The sequence below is a fragment of the Chanodichthys erythropterus genome, chromosome 11 (assembly GCF_024489055.1).
Source record: "Chanodichthys erythropterus isolate Z2021 chromosome 11, ASM2448905v1, whole genome shotgun sequence".
NCBI classification, from domain to species: domain Eukaryota; kingdom Metazoa; phylum Chordata; class Actinopteri; order Cypriniformes; family Xenocyprididae; genus Chanodichthys; species Chanodichthys erythropterus.
The window spans coordinates 55,241,219-55,265,388 of record NC_090231.1 but is presented as its reverse complement, the minus strand read 5'-3'; the positions used below and the strand labels follow the sequence as shown (position 1 = coordinate 55,265,388).

The 24,170-nt window shown below is 38.2% G+C and overlaps 2 protein-coding genes across 2 annotated transcripts; both read right to left on the bottom strand.

The window, feature by feature from the left end:
* Positions 1-3,345: 3,345 nt before the first annotated feature.
* fgf4 (fibroblast growth factor 4) lies at positions 3,346-6,578 on the bottom strand. The gene is made up of 3 exons (XM_067401441.1): positions 6,026-6,578; positions 4,786-4,889; positions 3,346-4,209 (listed from the first exon to the last, which is right to left on the bottom strand). Exons 1-3 carry the CDS (start codon positions 6,318-6,320, stop codon positions 4,033-4,035), a joined length of 576 nt encoding a protein of 191 aa, XP_067257542.1. The 5' UTR covers positions 6,321-6,578; the 3' UTR covers positions 3,346-4,032.
* Positions 6,579-13,225: 6,647 nt separating this feature from the next.
* Positions 13,226-16,657, bottom strand: fgf3 (fibroblast growth factor 3). The gene is made up of 3 exons (XM_067401440.1): positions 16,098-16,657; positions 14,838-14,941; positions 13,226-14,432 (listed from the first exon to the last, which is right to left on the bottom strand). Exons 1-3 carry the CDS (start codon positions 16,372-16,374, stop codon positions 14,043-14,045), a joined length of 771 nt encoding a protein of 256 aa, XP_067257541.1. The 5' UTR covers positions 16,375-16,657; the 3' UTR covers positions 13,226-14,042.
* Positions 16,658-24,170: the final 7,513 nt, after the last annotated feature.

Here is a 24,170-nt window from a genome sequence, read left to right as displayed (position 1 = left end):
TGTGTATTAAATGACCACACCTGTCTCACTTCGCCTGTCCTGCTTTAAAGTAAGAGGTTTATTTGAATAGACTGAGTGCAGACAGTGTATTGTAAAGTAGGGGTCAATGACATGACATCTAATTTATTCAAAAGTACATTACAAATGTGATTCATACACAATGAGTTCTAAGAGAAACATGCTTTTAATTGCTGAATTGAAATTCATTTTGATACTTTTGGGGGGACATAAAGCAAAAAAGTCATGTGGTGCAGCCAACATACAGGAAAAAAAAAAAAAAAAAAAAATATATATATATATATATATATATATATATATATATATATATATATATATATATATATATATATATATATATATATATAAAATTTAATTTCCTGACATTTCCTTTCTATGATATATATATATAAAATGTTTTTTTTTTTTTTTTTTTTTTTTTAAAATACACGAAACCAACTTTATTTCAAAAAGAACATTTTAAGAACTCGGGACATGTGTTTTAAACTTCACCATTTTTAAATTGATAAGTCACAGTAGTTCAAACAGTGTATTGTTACAGATAAAAGACAGTTGAGTGGTTGCTGGGTCAGTTGTGGATTGTTCTTTGTCATTCATGTTTCCTTTTGTTATCCTACACTTACGTGCCAGTAAAACATGGAAATGCATAACTCTGTTTGCATAAAATGTCAGTTTGTGGATTGTACTAAAGGAAGACAATAGCATTGGCAGTTGATCTAGAGTAAAAGCCAATCGTATGAAGAGCCAGTCTGACATATCTGCTCATTAGTCAGCCCACAGAAAAGGAAGGGCCCATACCACTTTAAACGGGGTCCCCTTTCATGGAATCGCATGCCTGGAGGGGCTGCAGTGGATTCCTCCTCTGAACCTTTGGAAACATTCACAGAAGTGAAAGAGAGGTTTCCACTCCCAGGAGTGACCGCTTGGCTTTGTGGATGGCAAAACCACCCAATCTGTAAACTGGGCCTTGGCAAGTTAAATAACAGCAGCCGAATGTCTTGGCAGTGCTGTCCTTGTAGAAATATCAGGCACAGCACTCCAGGCGGGCCCACATAGTCTAGTGACACAAGACTGGGAGCTTATTTTTAGCTTCACCAGGGAAAGGCCCCTTTCTATAGTTATGCTGGGAGATATTCTAGTTTTACGTGTTTTGTGCCATCACAGCTGTCGGTTTCATTGAACCTTCACTCCAACAAAATGCTGGGTTAAAAACAACCCTAGTTGGGTTGAAAATGGACAAACCCAGCACTTGGGTTGCTTTGACCAAGCGGTTGGGTTCAACGTTTCCCAGACGTACTGAGCAGTTTTATTTAACTCGATATTGTTTAAAAGTTACTAATTGGCTGGCTTAAAATGACCCCAAAATAGGTTGGAAATTTAAAATCAGACACATAATTACTAGAGGCAACAACAATAATCAAAAGGTGAACATTTATTAATAAACAATTTCATAAATGTTTATTGTTTAATTTTATTAATTAAACTTATAAATAAATGTTTAAACATATTAATAATTGTTAATTTCCAACCTATTTTGGGTTCATTTTAAGCAAGCAATTGAGTTTTAAACAACAGTTGAGTTAAATAAAACTACCCAGCAGGTTGGGAAAACATTCAACCCAACCGCTGGGTTAAAACAACCCAATTGCTGGGTTTGTCCATTTTCAACCCAACTTGGGTTGTTTTTAACCCAGCATTTTTTTAGTGTTCATTTGCTTTTGCAGGAAGAATTACAAACACACAGTCCAGTATGATTTACATATTTATTAACTTCCATTTAAGTTAGGGTATCATCATGTGCACAGCACATACAGCACAATATTTAACAGGACCTGTATAAAACTACAGACAATATTTGGTAAAACAGGATTCAGAGCGCACTACTACAGGACTCAGACGTCAGCCCAGTTACTATAGAGCTCTGGCATGGATGCAAACGCAACTGGCGGTTCATGGATAAGCCATATGGGAATTGACAGAGTTTATTTCAATACACCGCATACATCCCTGTTCATAAGCGCAAACGGCAAGATTTGGAACAATGTTGTGTTGGATTGGCAGTTTGCGTGAAAGACTAGGATGTTCTGTCTGTTGATATTGCATTTTTTTTTTTTGGTTAAACAAATCAAGTCCAGTGATTTGTGTCAGTTCTACATTGTGATGAGGGTCAGAGAAACAATTTGCCTTCAGTGGCCATTCGGTCTATAGTAAACAACATCCACACTGATGCAAATCATGTCCATTTGGAAAGAGGTTTGTCACAGCTGTGAAAAAGAGAAACACAGGCAACCCTTCCCTCCTCCTGCATTAACTCAGGTAGCTCAAGTGAAACTAATTGATGTGCACATCCAGGCAAGGCATGTTAAGAAACAAATTTGGACATGCAACAACTGAAATACAACGGATTTGAGATGACACTAAATAAAATAAAACAATGCGAATGTGTTCATGCTTTTGAGGTCAATCGGTCAGTTTAGCTTCAAAATTTTCCTTTAATTTTCCAAACATGAAGCCCAAAAGACTATCCATCCATTTACAGTTCAGCTTTACACTCAGGTAGATTCTTGCAATTAAATGCACCTGTATAGCCATTATGATAACAATAAGGAATGCTTTTTTGAAGGTAATTATAATCTCAAAATATGTTTTTAAATATGTAAAGATTTAAGATGGAAAGCATGTTTATACCTGCATGAATGTCTCATGTCTTAATGTTTATTTTACTAACATCATATACCAGGTTTAAAGCAGCTTCTTAGTTTTCCACCATATTATGTTTACAAAATATATAAAGAAAAATATAGGGTTACTGGTTGAGCATATAGTATAGTCTAACAGCTGTCTGCAAATATTTCCAACATGATTATCCTTTCTAAAAGTAAATCACAGGGTAAAGATAGCTCAAACGTGACAAGGCGCAACTAGGACGCAATGGCCGCCAGAGCTTCACAGAGTGGCAGAAGACTCAGAAGAGCAACTTAGTACTAAACATTCTGTTTTAGCTGATATTCAAAGTAGGAAACTGCATGAGGTAGAAAACGACAAAAAAAAGTGGGCAGTATGCCTCCTCGTAACTCACTATGGAAGTTGTGACATTTTTGTTTTTACAATAACTCCTACAACACTGTCATTTCTTTCTTTCTGTGTTACCACCATAGAAAAATACTGATCTTTTACATGATTGATTCCCCCCAGACACCTATATATCCTCCCTAAACGACAGCAAAGCCTGACTTGAACTTGGCATTGTAGAGTATGCCTCTTTAAAGGGACACGGGGTACAGTATCTGCACTGCAATGCTTTTGAATTTTTAAATTCGTGTCTGTATGTTAAAGAAGCTACTTCTCTCTATCCAGAGCCTTAGAGATGTGACAAAGATTGACTGCGGATAAGTTCAAAGTTCAACCCCCCCCCCGGCAGAGCTAAAAACAGATTTGAAGGGGTAGAACTTCAGTAAGCTAGAGTAAGCCGACACTGCTTCAGTTAGATCCGAGCTCCGCACAAAGGAGCTCAGACATTGGACAATTGCTCCAGTGCTAATACTATGGGGGTTGATACACCTTAACGATTGGAGGCTTGACCTAAGACTTGTATTCTTTATAACGAAGTACAGCGTAGACGCCATTTTGATTTTTTGAAAACGAGGCTGCGAGGGATGTTGAGTCTCGCTGTCGATCGTTTAACCAGACAAAACTTCCCCAAAGAAAATAAAGATGGCGTCCACCCTGACTACATCTACAAAACCATCGCTTTAGAACAACACAAACAGTGCAAAAAAATGTACATTGTAGGAATTTCACTTGTATATATGAACACGTGGTAGCAGCAATGAGGATAAATTAACAAATAACAAATAAATTAATTGTTGTCTTCCACCTCGGAAAGAGGACGTTGTGATGCAATATAAAATCAACAGTTATAAATAGTCTAATATATACATACATGACACGATACACTTAACCTCACATGTAACTTCTGTAGAAAGTGCATCGTCGTTCCTTCTCCAGATGAGCTCAAATTCTAGGCAAGAAATGTGTCATCGTCATGGATGTTGATACTCGATTTCCTTTTTTTGTTTTGCCAGTCTTGCTTAGTGCGATGTACATCCCAGGATGTGCCGACGATTCGTACGCATTGTAATTATTTGCAAGGAGGTTTTCTCTGAACTTGCATTCATTTGTGAACTGCTCCTGAAAGTGACAAGGAAATAGCAATTAATATTTTCATTGACATTTCAATAGACCGTTTCATAAGCATGGAACAAACGTAACTATTTGGCATATTTTAAGACCGTTTCTTCATAATGTTTTGCGAGGGACAACCGAGTAATTTCGTCCATGGCTTTGACTTTTAATCCCTGACTGGGTTAAAGCATCGGTTTATGGGGCTTAATAAAGTTTATGTGCGTGAAGAAATCGGAGAGGATGGCAGTATGGTGTTTGGGTGGTCCTCTTTGGCCAGTTCATCTTTACTCTGGGAAGGACAGTAGGTGCATGTGTTGGCTGGCAATGCTAAGAATGGAATGCGTAGTCCGAATGATCTACTGCGCTACCGTTCCTGGGTTTGTCCGTCCCACAATGAAAACACCACTAGGCACTGGAAGCACGCCACAACTGACTCCAACAATGTAACGCTGTCGGAGACTGTGGGACGGGGAGGGGATGTTGGTGGTGAGGGGATACATCTCAAGTACAGGGTGATATGTCATCGAGCTCTGATAAGAACATTCACGGGCGGAAACCTGTTGTAAATCATTTCATACTCACAGATCCGTAAAGCTTCCCTTTGCTGTTCATGGCCACGAATAGCCCGCTCCGGACGCCAAACAGTGTCACAACTCCCCTCTCCACCGGAGATATCTCAAGAAGACCTGAAACACACAACAAAGAAAATAAATGACCTTGTTTGGCTTATATCTTTAGCCCTGTCTGGCAACTCCCAACGATGACTGCCTTTCTAAAAATTGTACTTGTTTACATTTAGGTTGCCAGAGCATCCTTTTTGAAGGAAATGACACTTTCCGCCTCTTCAAATTTCCTAAAAGTATATCGCATCTATTATCTGTAAAACCACCATGATTGATCTTGAAACCACTTCTGCTTTATTTTATTTTCACAATGAGTAATTTCATAAAACTTTTATATGAAGCTTTGATTGAAATGTGTCAGAAAAAAATAACAGCTTTATGTCTTTGACTTAAGGGTAAAAATATAAAATTAGTTAGTAATCAATTTTGAAATAATCCATCTAATCTAATGATTTAAATATAGATCGTGTGTAGATACTAAGTACTTCTTGAGTTTGACTTTAGAAACATATACAGCGAGTCAGTAAATTGACAGATGTTTATAACTCCTGCTTGTTATATTGTTATATTGAATTTGCCCTGAACATACATTAAACACACACGATCATTCTTAAAATTATTTTTTTTTAAAAAAAAACCTTTTTAAGTCCCACAAAGAGCCTTTTATTTAATAGTTCTTCAGAATAGCATCTATACTGCTGTGAAATTCGCTAATCTGAAAAATCTTTTAAATCTGTAAAGAAACAACAAGAACCTATGGTTCTTCATGAGAAGAAAACATTGAAAACCCTTTATTTTTTAAAGAGTGAAAGCTTAATCCACCGTAAAGGATGAGTCTATCTCGCTACTAACTTTAGGCTTGGGATTTTGGCCCGGTTCCTGTCCTGCTCTGGTTACAGAGACCTGTTGCGTGCGTAATGCAGGATGCCAGATGCTGGTGCGCTCACCTGCCTTGTATCGAGAAATGTAAATGAAAGCGCTACACCAGGCTTTGTTGATGTTGTCCAGCATAGCATGATGTTGAATTCGTGTAACGTTTTGTTATTTATTATATTAATTATTCTTACTGAATAACAGCCATTGAGCATATATAACGTTTTTTTTTTCAGGATTCTGTAGCTTTTTCATAACTCCAATTCAAATATCAATCCAACAGCCTATCCAACATGCATGCGTTCAAAATAACATGCAAAACTTACTGTAGCGGTTTTCGTTGTGCACGCCGGTAATTCTACCGTCCGGTAATACTTGGAGATGAAACCCAATGCCAACATTGCAGTAGAGACGTCGCAGTCTTTTAATGCCCGTGAGATAATCACTGTCCCGGCTGATATCTCTTTTTTCCCCGGGGATTCGGGCCAGAGAGCGCGAGTAGAGTGTCTCCCAGCGTCGCTCCACGGGGCCGCTCTGCCCACCGGGCAGCGGAGCGCAGCGCACTGAGCTTGTCATAAGTCCTAAGACCAGTATTGGTAAGAGGGCCGATTGGACACTCATCCTTCTGAGCGGTACGTGAGTGTCTGAAGGCGTTGAATGACACCAAACTACCGTCTTTCTCTATATTTGTGTCTGCAGCCAAAAAGACGCACCAAACAGCTTACTCAAGGACAGAGCTACGGTCAACCCCAGTGAGCGGCATGAAGTCGCGCTCTGTGGGTTTCCTCTCAAGACACTGTACTTCAGACTGGCGCTCAAGCTGTTTTGCTTTCACACAAAAGTTGGAAAATGTTGACCGTGAATTCTAGCCCCGCTCAGCCATGCTACTTTTCCCTTGCCGACGATATTTATATCTGCAGCGAAATTACATCACACACTACCTAGTGCATGACGAAGCAGCCTTCTGCGCCACTCCGAGCGCACTGATTCCTTATAATGTGCGCACGTCCATGCCGTGGGCAGTGAGACTACAGCGCGCGTGTGTGCGCGCGTGCGAGTGAGAGAGCCAAACGTCATAACCGATCCCTACAATAAAACCACATTCGTTAACTTTGACAATGTAATGCCGTTGCCTGTGGGAATAATGTCTTTATCAGACTCAAATCTGTTTCCGGCAAGTAATTCTTGCTATGGTTACCCGCCTTATTCATGTTCGCAAATGTCTATTTGGTGGCAGGTGGAAAGCGCGATATTTTTGTTTTATGTTAGTGTAAAGTAGTTTGAAAATTAAAGTTTCCTTATGAAATGCGTAAAATTAAGCTATGGAAAAAAAAAAAAAAAAACAAAAAAAAAAACGCAGCAATTCGTTTTATATATAGTTGGTCTGTCTTTAAGCTTCCTTTATAATCGGACAGAAATCAAATAAATTATGTATGAGAGGATGTATCGGAAATCACAACGTTAACAGGAGACCGTTCTATAAATGAACAACAACAGGGGGAAAAAACATAAGTCGAATTCGAAGGAATTACAAATTCAAGCAAGTGGCTATGTTCCCCGAAAACTAAAGGAAATGAAGCAAAGACGTTGATGTGCAAACGTAATTGATGAAGTGTAATGCAGCCTTTGGACATCGCACTGACAGCGTAAGGACTTCTAGATAATTCAGCCCGACAATTCTTATAGCTGACCTCTTACAAGTGTCTAGTTGTGAATGTTGTGCGTCATAGCATTGTGGGGGAGAACATGTAAACCGCTGGAAACATCACACTGTGAGTCAAGCTCTCTCCGCGGCCCCGGGTAATGCGCGCTCCCTGCTGCTAGTGTAGAGGATGCGACGTAAATCGGAAAGACCATGGGGGATGGTGCAAACACGTATCAACATAAAAGTAAGACACCTATACTTGAAAGCTCAAAAGATTGTAATTTGCGTTGCTATTGATAGAGGCTTTCGTAAGTGGAAATTATTCTGCCCAGAATCAACAAGTCTTTATCACACCGACTACTCATGCAGTTTAGATGCTGAATGAACTCTTGAGGGTGTATTTACTATATTGGAGCAAATTGCGCAGAGGGTTTAATTACACATCCCTTTGTAGAAGAAGGACTCTTTTCTGTTCTGTTGTTTGTATACTCTAAACATGTTCCTCGTTTACAAAGACAGTAAATTTGTCTGTTAGTCTATACAGTGGCACACAGAAGTATTTTGGTAATATAGTATAAAGTACAACTTAAAAATGTAGGCTATGAAATATCGGTCACACTTTAGTATAGGGAACATATATTCACTATTAACTACTAATTTTCCCTCAATAAACTCCTAATTTACTGCTTATTAATAGTAAGTAAGGTAGTTGTTAAGTTTAGGTATTGGGTAGGATTAAGAATGTAGAATAAGGTCATGTAGAATAAGACATTAATATGTGCTTAATAATTACTAATAAACAGTCAGTAGTCTAGTAATATGCATGCTAATAAGCAACTAGTTAAGAGACCCTAAAATAAAGTGTTACCGAAATATCTATAACATTAGTAACACTTTAGTATAGGGAACACATATTCACTATTAACTAAGACTTTTCCCTCAATAAACTCCTAATTTACTTCTTATTAATAGTTAGTAAGTTAGTTGTTAGGTTTAGGTATTGGGTAGGATTAAGAATGTAGAATATGATCATGTAGAATAAGACATTAATATGTGCTTTATAAGTACTAATAAACAGCCAATATTCTAGGAATATGCATGCTAATGAATAACTAGTTAAAAGACCCTAAAATAAAGTGTTACCATTATCGTTCAAAAGTGATTGTTTGTAAAGTTGATGAACTACACCTGTGGTTACTCTACACTGTAAAAAGAAAGGTTTGTTTAACTTAAAAAAGTAAGTTAAGTGTACTTTGAAATAGAAATTTAAAAATTTAGTTAATACAATGAAGGCAATTGGTTTCATCAACAGAAACTCAGAATATTATGTTATGTGAACCACATTAAGTTGATTTGACAAAACATTTTTTTTTTTTACAGTGTACATTTGTGTGAACTTGAGATGTATTTACTTTATGTCCTCAAAAAACAAAACATAAAATCTATACTCGGGTTGGTTCAATATTATCCCCTTTTCCAAAGTGCCCCCCCCCCAAAAAGTAAAATAAGCTCTAAAATCATTTGTTTGCACATAGTTTGTTATGTAGTACTTTAGTCCAAAAATGAACAAATGCATACAGTTTTTAACAGAATTTGATGCACACACTCATTTCTGCATAAACGAACTACAATGAAAGACACGAACTTTAATACAGAAAGTGGTCATTTGTCGTTGGATTCATTGTCTTTGGATTTTTAGGGAGTGGTAAAATGTCCAAAACTTCATTAGCTGAATACGATTTTGAATGAAAAGTCTTCTCTGTTGTTGAATTGCTTATACAATTCATTATGCCAAACAAACAAAAAGTTTCCTCGCCATAACTCTTGTTCGCCCCGCCTTTGTTTCGCATGACAACGTTTCCTCCAGACAGAACACTCTCATCTCTTAACTTCAAAAAGAAGAGCTGAATACCCCTAGAGACTGAGCCTGTTACCCAAATTGCTTGACCTAGGCGATCCCACCCATCCAAGTGCTGACGGTTCACTAAATGTTACTTGCTGATGGGGGTCTTCTGCACACAGGAATGGGTCGTTTGTCATTTGATCTAAGAATGTGTGGCTGGTTTTATATACATGTTTGGGGCACAGAGACTGATCAAACAGACTGGAGACTCAAATGGAAAAGGCGCGTAATGCTTTATACTGCCGCAGCTAAATTATCATGACAAAAATTTAGAGGTTATGTTTAGAACCACACACCATGCTTGTGATAATTTCGTGCTTTTGGGAGACCGAAGTGTCCTTGCTACAGAAGTAAGTAGCAACTATCACATGGTCTATATCACCTACAAGCAGAGAAATGAAGTGAATTTAATAATAACAGGGCGCTCAGCCGCTCTCCATGGTGCTGCAGTCGCGCTCAACCGCCTCAGTTCCGCCTCTCAGCTGTGTTTGGAAATGAGGCGAATTACGTTCGATTAAACTATAAAATATCGATAAAACAAAGAGGTCGCCTTAAAACAAAGAGGTCGGTATCGGGTATTTTTATTAAATAATAGTGACATGAAATACATAATGACATGCCGTGAGCAACTGACTTATTCTACTTGTAGTCTAGATTACCTGATAGCACATCTTAGAGATGGCTGTTTGATGTGCGTGTTTACATCTGGAAGACGTATTTTTTAGAGTGTTCGTTCATCAGCAATACATCTGATTTTACTGTCAGATGTCAAATAGACGTTTAGAAAATGTCTTTAAGATGTTGTGATTTAGAATGTATGTAAAACTGACATCTTAAAGACGTCTATGAGATGTTTGTAAACAGCAGATGCTTTCCAGATGAAGTGATCTTTAGCAGACATCTTGCAGACGTACATGTGCTATCTGGGTTAATACGCTCTAAAAATGCTGGGTTGTTTCAGCCTATGTTCGGGTCAAATATGGACAAAACCAATGGTTGAGTTTGTCCTTACTTGACCCAAACATGGGTTGAAACTACCCAGCATTTTTTAGAGTGTGTCTGCAATGCTTGAGCATTTAATAAATCAGGCACGATTCCTTTAACTGTGAGCTCTCACAGTAAAACAGTAAAATTATTAGCTACACTGAGCAAGCGTTTAGTTTCACTGTGCTGTATTTTCCGTGCAAGTCAAAAATCTCATTAATATCAAACACAAATGCTTCAACCCGCCATTCAAATTCTAGATTCATTTCTAAGACAACAGTGACAACCTTATGAAAACATCCTGTGATTTCACAGCAACTGGATAGAAGTCAGTGCTTCCCTCTATGGGACGCTTTCGGAAGTACAGAGAGGCGAACTGAGAACTGAGAACTTGGAGTGCATTAACCTTTCTGACATCGTGTTAGTGAGACTAATTCAAACAGGAAAAGTTTTTTTTTTTTTTTTAGGATTAAAAAAAAAAAAAAAAAACATTTACGACTACTGTGAAATTTGCAAATGGCTTTATTGAATAAAGGCAAACAAGTTTGATGTGTGTAAGTGGAATTTATTTTCACTGCTTTTATAGGCATCTTCACAAAGCCTTCTTTCGTTCTTTGTCTCATATGCAGCCTATATGGTTTTTGTGATAATATCCCAGCACAATAGCTTAGTCAAAAATATGAAGGATTTTACAGCTTAACTCTAAATCGGTTATGTCATTTTATCTCAAGCTATCAGCATTAATAAATGTATCACTTAAAAAAATAGTTAAGCAATATGGTGTGATGTTAGTGCAGAGGTCAGCAACTCTACAAGGTCCACAAAGATGGCCAGTAGGAGGCCTGTCTGTACGAACAAAGACCCCTCAGGCTACGCTGGGTCAATACTTGAGGAATTCCTGACGATACCAATTAGATGGGCACGAGGAGCAGCCCTTTGAGGCCCTCGGGCCAGAGAAGAATGAGACTGAATCGCAGTGATTTTAATTGGAGCAGTTTTCACTATAGCGGACGGCTTAAAGTAATTTCTGAGAAAGCACTCGTTGGGTAATTTAATTATCAATAGATTTAAAAACCATTGGAATTATTTTGGAGATTTATTTATTTATTCATTCATTCATTTATCACTTTCTGTTCCCATTCGAAATTACATATGCGAGATATAATCTCAAGATGAGCCCCGCTAGACAACCCGCTACTGCATCTTATGGCCTTGGTTTGAAGTTGAGATTTTGGGCAGCTATAGGTTAATGAGCGCTTATATGCCCTCGACATGGCGGCAGACACGTCATTGTTGAAGGCAGGTCATCAGAAGTCGCTCGATCGGGACGCTGAACTTTAACCCCTGGGTCTCTGTTTACTTGTTATATGCCACTGAACTAATAGGGGCGTCGTGTGCCTGAATAGGTTAAAACTAGGACCAAAGAGCATGAAAAAATTTGCACACAGGTTCAATATATTTTATTGGACAGAATGAACTCCGTCATTTCAGTGACTAGAAATATTTTTGTAGCCCATTTGTATGAGATATTCTGGTTCTCTGATTTATTTAAATGGGAATAGAAAAATATAAAGTTTACTTGCAGCGCCTTAAGTTCAGCAAACAATACTTTTTTTCATCTAGAACTTTTTTCTTCTTATAGTTGTATGGTTATTTGGAGATTCAGTTCTTGATGTTTCAGGTTCTTCAGATCAGTGATGCACCAGCAGCAAAGGGGTTGCTTAAAAAAAAAGAGTGTAAAAAGTTACACCCTAAAGTTCTAAATCTGAGGTAAACCTTTATTTTTAGAAGTACACTCTTAAAAAATAATGGTCCCTTATTGGCATCCATGGTTCCATGAAGAACTTTAAACATCCATGGAACATTTTCGTTCCACAAAAGGTTCTTTAAATTATTAAAAACGATCTTCACACTAAGAAACTGTTAAGAACTGTTCCAAAGTTTTTTTTTTTTGTTGTTTTTTTTTTTTTGGAGGAACCAAATGGTTCTTTAATTGCATCGAAAATTATTTGTAAGAGCAAACCCCCAGGAGATGTTATTCGTATTATTTGCTACAAGCTATCATTTATTTTCCATGACTGAGTGATGAAAGAAAGCGCTCCTCAGTTTCTGATTAATAGAAGCGATTATAGAATATAATATTTGACTTCGCGGAAAGCTTTGATCTCGCCTCTCATGTATTTATGTATTTATGAATGGGTTTGTGAAAAATAAGGTATCAGGAGGGCGAAACAAAGGTTCATTCAAACACTTCCATTTATCTAGAGTCCAGCATTCCTGTTGAGTAATATTAGAGTTTGGCATTCATAACAAACTATACAAAGCGTTACACTTTCTAAAACACATTTTTTTTTTCATCGGGGATTGCCTTGTTTCTCAGATCTCAGGCTCTCGTCGTTTAGAAAAAGGAAGAAGAATGTCTCAAGCGACACGGCTTCCCAGGTTTCCCCAGAGATATGCCATTGTGACCGCCAGGAAGCTCTCTCGTACCTGCGAAGTATAGAATAACACGTCTTTTTTCTCTCTCCTATAGATTTCAAAAGCACAGATCTCTGTTCTCGCTTGAAGACGCCGATCTTCATTGCGAAACACATGGACGTGTTAAAATAGGAATAAAAGAGTTGCAGTTTAAATGCGCAGCTATATGTTTTACAAAGAGGTCATGTTTTACTTTTCTGCCTTTTTTTTTATTTTATTTTCATCTAGATGATGTCACTTGAGGCAGTTAAGGAAAAATGGGGGGGTTGGTCCCAAGAGGGAGTCCTTTTTACTGGACCGCCGAAAGTCTTCAATACCTCCGCGATCACTTTCAGTTGCACTGAATCTGCAGCCCTTGCCTTATTTACCGACATTAATGTAGCTGTCAAAGCGTTAATTAACCTCCATATATCATGTGTTCTAGAAACAGAGAACAGCGAGTAACACCATTGGATCATGCATGCTTAGCAATAAAACCAAAAATATATATTCCATATAATTTATTGGTGACATTCCTCCAGATGTTTAGCTTTCAGTGTCGAACAATGCCGTTTTAATGCACTGCTCTGCTTACAGTGTTCAATACATATGACATTTATCAAAACTATGCTTCAGAGCTGATGTCATTACATATATTTAGACTCATATTTGCATTAAGAAATAGGAAACTGGAGAGTCTACTCTTAAGGGATTGTTCAGTGTTATTCTAACTACTAATCTCTTCCGAAGAAAAATCTTTGATATTTGGAAGTGTAGAAACTATGTCATCAATAACTTAAAAAACATATAAACAAAATAAATATGCATTACATTAGTAATATACAAAGTACTCCTGATTGCAGTTTAAGAACAGTAGCCTATCACATGTAAGTTAAAAAGCATCTGTTTTATGTGTATGGATCTTTGTTTTCTACTTTATACTTCAATAAGGAAAAAGTGCTTGTCTGTACACCACCTTTAAAGCCATACATAACACATCTTCGGCATTGTCAAGCACTCGTACAACGTTCTAATTTATGATTACAAACATTTACTCTATGTTATCTTGCTCAAATAAAAAAGTAAATGACTGTACAGCTATGTACAATAATTACACGCCTTTAACAGAAAAGACTTCCAAAAGTGAGAACATGACGTGGTGCATGTCATAAAAAAGCAAAACTTTCAGTAGTTATAATTTTGGTCACACAAACATATCTGGTACACTCTCAGCCCTTCTCGCCACATAATTCCTCGAAAAGTGTTCTCGGAAATCATCCTCTCCAGAGAAAATTGTTCCATGTGACTCTCAGTGGCTTTGGACCTCTTCTCTTCCATCTGTGTCAAGAGAGTGTTAAATGTCAGCCCTTCTGCCGTGGCCCTTGGAGCCCCTGTGTCGTCGTCTCCTGCGCTCTGCCCGACCGACAGGGGGTCTGTGAGAGCCCGCCTGGTGCCGCTGGCTCTCTCTGAGCTTGCGCACCATCTCATGGTCCTTGTTGCCCAGAACACGGGGCAGGAAGAGGGAAGCTTTGTCCGTGCTCCGTGTCTTAAAGCCCCTCCTGGGCCGGCCCTTTCCATTGATGGACACGTACCACTGCCTTTTAGAACTGGCGCGGCGCTTGCCACCCCCTGCACCGGACCCTGCCTGGGGAGGCTGGGTCGTGGCGTGGTGCCTTGATGCATAGGTGTTATAGCCCAGCTCATGAATGCGCTCCAGGAACTCACACTCTCGGTTGAAGACTTCCTGAAAGGGTTAAAAAAAAAAAAATCTTATTAGCCTACTTTTCTACATTTTTCATCTTGCAACATGGTGGTTCAGTGCGGCCACAAAAACTTTCTTTAACAAGAGGTCATTTCCTTTAAAAGTCATCATTTGGTTCAAACTCATTGGTTTTTCAACACCTCCCTGCATAACCTGCCAATAGTCTTTGCATGTGGTGATCACCAGAAATTGCAGTGACAACGTCCCCAATGAGGCAAACAAAACTCAGTAATCAAACTCTCAGTAATCTAGCAGCATGTGGGCATACTCGTTCCGCATGAAAAACACCACCATGTGGCGATAGCCTCAAATAGCCCTCCTTGCTATCTGATCCTACTGCTAGACGAATTTCAGCTACTTGATTTTCCGACGTGACATAATACTTACCGAAGCATACAGACGTCCTTTCTCATTCATAGCCAGGTATCTTCCCGAAAACAGGCCCTTGATCGCCACCACACCAACATCGACAGCTGTGATCTCGAGTATGCCTAGGAAAAGGAGTGGAGCACTAGTTAGTGCGCATGCTAGAAATGGGGAAAACACTAAAGTGCACAGTAAACTGTTGGATTCAATACAAGGTCAGCCGAGTTCGGCCGTCTGTTTTCAAAAACATGTCAAGAAATAATGTTTGAAATCGTAGTTTTGTCTATTTTATTCAGTTAGGCTACTTGTATTATTAATCAATGATATCGAAAAAAGTAACCGTACATTACATTAATTTATATTTACATTATAAACATTAGGTTTCTTCACTATAATATCAATTAATATAAATTGATTTGCTATAATATTAGTAATTGATTTAAGTCTTATCATTAAATTGATTTAAACTTATTAATATAAGGGTAAACCTTTAACTGTACAATGTAACCAACATTAAATATTAAGTATGGAAATTTATGTTTTTCAATAGGATTAATTGTAAATTATATGCTGTTTTAAATGATTTTGTATATATATAATATGTATGTATATAGTTTATTTATATATTTAGTATTTTTCGTTTGAGTCACAATCTACACAACATACGCTGTCAGGTTAGATATACAGACACTAAACGCCTCTTAAAGAGGATGTTTATTCATCCCTTTTTCCCACTGATTAATGGCTCTCCTCATTCTTCTGTTTCGAATAATCATCCTTTTACGTTGGATAAACACATCCGTTGTCTAAGTCATTATGTTAAACTGTCTGTTGAATCCTGTGTTCATATGGTAATTGTCCATGGGCACTCGGATTTGACTAATTAGAAAACTACAGATAAATGAACGCTCTAATTTAAAGAACGATCATTTAAGGATCTAATGTAGGCTGACTCTCTGACAGCGAATTGATATTACGATGTAAGCTATACAATGGGAAGTCATTTGGAGTATCCGATAGTGATAGCTACAAAATAATGGGATACAGTGTTGCTTCATTCTTCAAGACCTAATTTTTAGATACTTAAATTGTTCAATCCGCACTAGTTGCTTTACTGTGATAAGAATGCTGATTAAAACGATCTCAGCCCCTTAATGATGTTAATTAATATTAAATAAATAGGCTAATGTTTTCATGCATTCGCACAATTACGCAAGTCTCTGATCATACCGCACACAAATTGACATTCATATATATGAAACGTGAGAACCGTTTACTCACTGAAAGGATTGTTTTCATCAAGAGATCCGTCTATTTTTCCGTTCGGGTGAATTTGCAAATGATATTTTGTGGCGCAGTAAAGTTTCCTGCGTCTCGGAGCTCCACCGAGGTGCTCGTAAACCCCGCCGCGTCCACCAGCATCTCGCCGCTGCCTCGGGTCACACGCCTGGCCCCTGGCACAAGGCGCCCTTGGGGTCCTGGTCAGCCTCGGAGCCAGAGATTCCTGCAAACTCGGATCCAAGGAGCTCAGTAACAACAAGAGCAGAATTATAACCATTGTGGCATGGCGGGATGTCGGCAAAATCTCGCTGGAATAGAAAGAGCTGGCACACGGGGTCCCATCAAAGAAGTTTCATTTGTCAGTGATCCATTAAAAAAAAAAAAAAAAAGAAAGAAAACTTGCTATATCCCTCTGTCCTCTCTTTAATACGTCGCGGTCATCTGTTCGAGCCGGCTTGGTGGCAACAGCATGGGTTCGCCTCGTTGGTGCTCATGGGATCCACTCGGCTCTCCAAGCAGACAGTATCTGACCGAGGAGGAGAAAACAAGCCAGTCGGTTTCACAGGGAGCCTATCGTGAGATTTCGCTGATCGACAGTGTGCGCAGAAATAAAAGAGCCCTCCTGCAACAATAGCCCAAACCCCGACCAATTGATACAAAGGAAAAGGGGAGGCAAGGTATCAGTCTTGTGTGAACCAAGAGGTTGCAGCGTGGATAAAATTACACAGCACTACACACGGTGGCTTACAGCGGAAAACCGCATCACAAAGAGAGAGAGAGACATCCGAGGACAGAGTTTTTACTTCTTTTGAAAGATCCGAAAATTATATTTAAGCATGAACACTGGCCTCTGGGTGAGCCGCTATTAATTCTCTTTTCATGCTTGTTGGCACATTTCGACAGTGATGTTAACATTCATAGACACACGCACGTGGCTTTCAATGATCCACACTTATGTATGGAATGTTTCTGGCTCTTAATATAAAACAGTGACTGACAACACGAAATGGTCTCGACAATTGGCTTGATAAATCACTTCTAAAGGACAAAAGTTCCAGATAAGACACGGGTTAATAAGCGATTCATAATTCCCAGCAGTAAATAGGAACGAAATCATGATTCAGAAACGTCCAATTTTTTTTGCTTCTTTCATAGAATGGGAATGCTTTCTTCAAACAACCCACTATCGCCCCGAAGTAGCCTTCATTTCTGTCATTCATTCAACACATAGGCTATAAAGCACAGTCAGATGCTCTGAATAAATCGACCAAGACCTGTTTTTCCAATCAATTTGCAATCCGAACACGCAGCTTGCTATTCGAGATGAATAAATCCAAGCGCCGCTTCGCGAAATGTGCATTCCGATTAAAAAAACAAACATATTCCGTTCCCTCACAAACACTTTTCTTTTGCTATTAATCAATCTAGCAGGCCATGGAAATTAAAACACGCATCTTCTCTCAGGAAGCAGACTGCAAGTGCGACTCAAAGCCCTACAGCCACTTCCACTCGAGCTCCTGGTGTGTGCTGCTAGTGGGTGGAAGACTAACACGCAAATGACTTCTGCCTAAATTGCTTCCATCTTGGTCGCATTATGGTTACCATTCTCGTAATTAGCACCATCATCTACAAATCTCCCTGCCCTTTGGCGCAACACCAGCGCATGCTATTGGAAACCTCGTGGGAAGGCACCCTTCATTTGTCTTCGCTTTCCATACATCACTTGGCGTCCCTGACTGTTTGTCACACAGTTTTGAAACAGGCAGCTAATAAGTTATTAGTCGCGCTGCGGAGCCGGTGTGTGTCGAGACTAGACGGAGAGTATATGAGCCGACTGATGTACATCAGCAGCCGCTCTGGTGACCATCTCTGAGAGAGACGCGCTTGATGTGGTTTGATCCTGACAGAGGGTTGCATTTCTGATGTGGTCGGCTGTTTCTTTCTGGAAGTATTTTAATTACGGCCCACAGCCGCCCACAAAGCCCAGCAGTAATAATCAGTATGAGAGAGAGAGAAAGAGAGATAGGGAGAGAGGAGGGGGAGTTGAGTTCACTCAGGATGTTGCCGATTATTTTGAAGCTGAACGGTTAAATCGTACCATGTTAAAGTAGTTTTCTTTACCGTACCCCCATTTATCACTTTAGCTTCTTCGCAACCCTTTGCTTTTTTACATTTAACAAGGGGAGACTGATGGATTTGTTGTAACGCCAACAGTTTAACCACTTACAGGGTTGAAATCACTATCGTTATAGATTATAATTGGATTTGTGTGTATATGAGTAGATTTTAAATGACAGAACTGGTGTCATCTGAATAAGCAGGTTCTCTTGTTTAATTTGATATATAACATACATAAGCTTATCATCTTAATTTAAGAAATTAAAAATATCAGGCTGGGGGTTGTAACACTTTTCAAAGAGACAGTCAGTGTATTGGCAAAATTGTAAAAAAAAAAAAATATTAGAATGACCCACATGCACACATGCTTAGGACTTTTTATGCTTGTTGAACTAAAATGTTTCCCATGTATTTACCATTTTGAATTTAAATGTTTAAAATGAAATGAGGGTGCATGGTGATATCATAAAAATTTTAGTTTTGAATTTTATTGCCACAGTAAATTCATGAATGTCATTTAAAAAGTCTGTGTTTTCCATTAGTTTTACAGGCCACCAGCACTCTTTGTACTCAAAATTAATTTATGGCATAAGTTAAATTTATGGCATATGTTTTTAGCAGAGAGACATAAGAATATTACATAAATTTGTGTTAAAAATACATAAACGACACAAGTCACTGCTAAATGAAATGTGTTAGACACCAGTCGCCTGTATTTTTATGGTAACACTTTAGTATAGGGAACACATATTCACTATTAACTATGACTTTTCCCTCAAAAAACTCCTAATTTACTGCTTATTAATAGTTAGTAAGGTAGTTGTTAAGTTTAGGTATTGGGTAGGATTAAGAATGTAGAATAAGGTCATGTAGAATAAGGCATTAATATGTGCTTAATTAACAGCCAATATTTTGGTAATATGCATGCTAATAAGCAACTAGTTAAAAGACCCTAAAATAAATTGTTATTAAAGTTGGTTATTACTGTGTAACTAACTGTAAAAAACTGAAAGGGGTATATTCAAATGTTTTATTATAGGTAAAAATGGTAACACTTTATTTTAGGGTCTTTTAATTAGTTGCTTATTACTAGAATGTTGGCTGTTTATTAGTACTTATAAAGCACAAATTAATGCCTTATTCTACATGACCTTATTCTACATTCTTAATCCTACCCAATACCTAAACTTAACAACTAACTTAGTACCTATTAATAAGCAGTAAATTAGGAGTTTATTGAGGGAAAAGTCGTAGTTTATAGAGAATATGTGATCCCCATATTAAAACCTCTTTTTTTTTTTTTTGCAACAATATACTGAGCAGTGTTTTTCTTGATTGTAAACTATTGTTAGTTTGATTTATTTACTCTTGACATTACTTGTAGTATGTCTTTATTTATTACCCAATAGTATGTAAAACACAAATACTCATATGAAAAATAACACTGTACACTGATCTAAATTTTAAAAAGGTTTAAAAAGGATTTTTGTTATGCACTTGATTCTGTGATGACTTGAATAAACTTGTTTACCATATGAAACGCATATAACTAAATATTTTTACAGTGGATAAAGTTTCCAATTAGAACAAAAAGAGCTTTACAGCTTGATGTCATAAAAGAACCCTTTTAAGTTCCGAACAGTGTTCCAAGCGTTTTATTTTCCAGTTGAACTTAAAACTATTTACTGGTGTTTTAAAAACACATAACATCAAGAACTATTTATATAATGTATAAAATGATTCAATATTGCCAACAAAAAAAAAAAAAAAAAAGAAAAAAAAAGATTTTTATTCTGAAAAGAAGAGTTTGGTGCTTCAAAGAATCAGTGAATTTAACAAAGCTCAATAGTCACTGGGGTTTTTTCTGGCTCCTTTGCAGAAAAGGAGGTTCTACAATCCAGACCAAATCAAGCTGACCTCTGAACCTTTTCTGCTGTACTTTTTCTCATGCCATGTTTTTTTTTTTTTTTTTTTTTTTTGCGCTAGTGATCTGAGGGCCTGGCTAGAGCCAGACGGGAATGCCTCTCGTCCCCTGACAAATCACTGTTGAGCCCCTTTTGTCCGAGTTTACTTTGATCTCACCTGCTTGTCAGGGGCTCAGAAAGAACTCCCGTACAGTCCCAACGCACTGCAAACAAATTGGCAACCACTTTATTCTCATAACTCATTACCCCAGGTTGGTTTGGAGGAAAAAAAAGGTTAACCTCTTTAAATACCCTATTACTACAAAGCATTTTCATGAGTATGTTTTGGAGTATGTTAACCATTTACGTAACGTTCTTATTCTTTTGCCAGAGAGCCCTCAACAGAGCCTCACATCATCATGTCCATCGGCTTTTCAGCAGAACATTGGAAAGAGAGATTTACGGGATGATTTTAAGATGCTGGCCGTACCGCCTCATTGCACCTTTTCCATTTCATAGCCTGTGAGATGTCAGAAGTGCTGGATTGATTTCTGTGGTGCAGACACGCCCAATTTATCTGTCAGGGTCGAACATGCCAAAGGACACTTTTATTTGCTTTGAACTGATTTTTATGCAACACCCTTAATACTGATTCCAGTTCCCAAGGGACAGATCATCTACCTCATGACACACACTTTTCATAAATCTCAATGACGGCTCAAAGTGATTTGCCAGCAGCACTTTTCTCTCTCTCGCTCTCTCCGTTTTAATTTCTCTCTCACACTCTCTCTCTATTCCTCTCCCACACTTCGTCTTGAAACCAGATAGGTCTTCCTTATACCTCTGCAGCCCTTTGATTCTTAGCTGCAGGTCTCAAATACCTTTTGGGAGGACAGTGGATTTCTCTGCACCTTCCAACAGTAAAATGATTGTGGCGGCCTGTAACTGTATAAGGCATCAATGGCCGCCACACTGAGCGCTCAGGGTGCTGAGCGACGAAAGCAATCGGCGCATTTTCCAGCTGCTACGCATCTCGGTCAATGCAAACCTGTTTATATGGCAAAACCGATCGGTTTTGTGCACTGTTTTCGTCCAGTACAGTACCGTCCCTTCCTGCTCTTTCTATTCCGCTCTCCAGCGGGGAAGGAAAACAATGTCACGCCACTGCTGAACAGCGCACCGCTCATGCCGACAGTGACGAAGCAGCTGTCGATGACTCATTTGAAACTCAATGTCACCTAATTTCCCTTAAATATAAGGCCATTGACAGAGGGGATGGGGTCCCCAGCAGGGGCCAGTGCATGTGAAAGGGCCATGTTGATTGTGTAAAAGATGGATGGCAGAGGAGTGTTTGCTGCAAACTGCATTGTTCCCATTTCTCCTTTTCAAAACTTCATGGCAACATTTATATGGACCCTCTCTGAGCTTTTACTTTCACACACCTTTTGTTCTGCTCTATACCTCCTTAAAAATACTTGAGCGCACACACACATACAAAATAACACTATATACGTTAAAGGGTTAGTTCACCCAAACATGAAAATTCTGTCATCATTTACTCGCCCTCATGTGGTTCCAAAACTGCGTGGCTTTCTATTTTCTGTGGAACACAAAAGAAGATTTTTTTGTTTTTTAAATGCCTTTTTTTGTCTATGCAATAGGTGTGTTTACATGCGCTGATTTCTGTCAATTTGTAAGAATCCAATCCCATTTCAGATTCACAAAGTTTTCACTCTAAAAAAATGCTGGGTTAAAAACAATCCAGAGGACAAATCCAGAGGTTGGGTTAAATGTTTGCCCAACATGCTGGGAAGTTTTATGTAACTCAACTATTGTTTAAAAAATCACTATATGTCTGGCTTAAAATGAGCCCAAAATAGGTTGGATATTAAAATCAGGCACATAATTACTAGAGGCAACAGTAATAATCAAAAGGTGAACATTTATTAAAAAAGCAATTTTATAAATGCTTATTGTTTAATAATTATTAATTAAACTTATTAATAAATGTTCATTTATTAAACATTAATAAATGTTAATTTCCAACAAACGTTGGGTTCATTTTAAGCAAGCAATACAGTAATGGTTGAGTTAAGTAAAACTACCCAGCACGTTTGGTGCAAACATTTAACCCAACCACTGGGTTGAAACAACCCAGTTGCTGGGTTTGTCCATTTTCAAACCAACTGGGTTGTTTTTAACCCAGCATTTTTAGAGTGTAGTCGTTGTGTACAGAACTGGAGAAAACCATTAGCATAATTGTTGTTTTTTGCCTTGACAAAATACTTACACTCTAAAAGATGCTGGCTTAAAAACAACCCATTTTGGGTAAATATTGGACAGAACACATGCTGGGTTACTTTTACCCAGCTTGCTGGGTTTTATACATTAACCCATTTGCTGGGTGTTTTTTTATCAGTGCTGGGTCAGTCAATTTGATATGGGTTTTTAATTTTAAATAATAAAAATGCATCTCTATACACATGGAAAATTTCATATACAATATTTTTTATTCAATGGCAAGTCATTCTTTTCATTGGACGGCCGTGAAACTTCCATAGTGGCGCCGGCGCATTGTTCGCTTTGAGTGTGGATCCGGTGTGTGTTGCGTTTGTAGAAGGCTAGCGTTCCAAACATGGCGTACATGTAAACAAAAAGAAAAGAAAAAGTGAAATGTGAGACTACAGACGTTTTCCTCTTTGTACAGTAATAATTTGATAAGAATACAATGTAATACAAACCTTTATTTCATTTAGGAATTTTCCTTCAGAAAGTTTTCTCTCAGAACAGAAAACAAAATGACCGTTAAGTTCCAGTTTTAACCGGTTTGGCACAGATTACCCAACATTGGGTTACATTTACCCAGCACTTGGTAGGTACGTGAGGGGGTTCATTGACAATAAAAATGTCCCAGCAGCTGAGATACAGAAAAACTACACAGCACCTAGGTAAAAATATTAAAAATAACCCAATAAAATTACCTAGCTAACAACCCAGCATTTTTTTTAGAGTAAAGCTGATAAATGCATCAGAAGAGCTTCTTTAGTAAATATTCAGTCTCTTCCACTTACCAGTTCTTAAGATGTAAATAAACATATGCAAGTCCATAAGAAGTAAAACGTATGTAAACAGAGATCTTATTACAAAAAGGCGAAAACATAATCATCACGGAAAATCTTGGAATCTGATTGAGAAGATTATTAAACCTTTACTTGCTAAATTGTTGTTTGAAAGATTCCAGGTCTATATGGCACTCTGTTCAATCCAATCAAAATTTCTTTCAGGTCATCACTCCAATTACTAACAGATTGTTTGGGTGCACGTAAACACAGCTAATGAAAGTCAATGTTGTTTTGCTCCTCGGCATTCTTCAAAATATCATGCTTTGTGTTCTGCAAAAGAAAGTCATGACATAAAGGTGGGTAAGAATATTCATATTTATTTGTTTTATCTCCTTATCCAGGATGTAACATTACTTGGTTTGTTTGTAACTACAAATATTTGGTGCACTTTCAAATGCATTACAATGGAAGCCAGAATCTGTAATAGAAAACTCTAGAAAGAAATAGATATGTGCTTCGATCCCTAGACTTACGATTCTGCCTGTGCTAACATAAGTAAGCAGTCTCACAAGGGTGATGACGGAGCCCACGGTGACCCAAAGAGGGCCACGTGCAGCCGCCGCACGCCTGTCACCCCCAGCATCAACCCATGCTTTCATAATGGTTGCAAGTCCCATTAGATCTTCTAGGGAGAAACAGCCACTAAGCATAGATAAATGGATTTCTCTTTACTTAATCTAATTTCTTGTGGTTTTCCAGCTTAATGCGAAAGCATGAGCATGTTCCTCATGCAAGATTGGAGTGCTGACAGGATCCTGTCTTGAAAGCACTTAACACCATGGTATTGTTTGCTGACTTCTTTCAGTGGTCTGAAAGACAACAAGACCCCGTAATGTTTATGCTTCTTGTTAGAGTTGTGGCTTAACACTTCACAGAACATTTCTGGCATGCCTGACATTAACATTCAGTGACACATTGACATGGCAAGA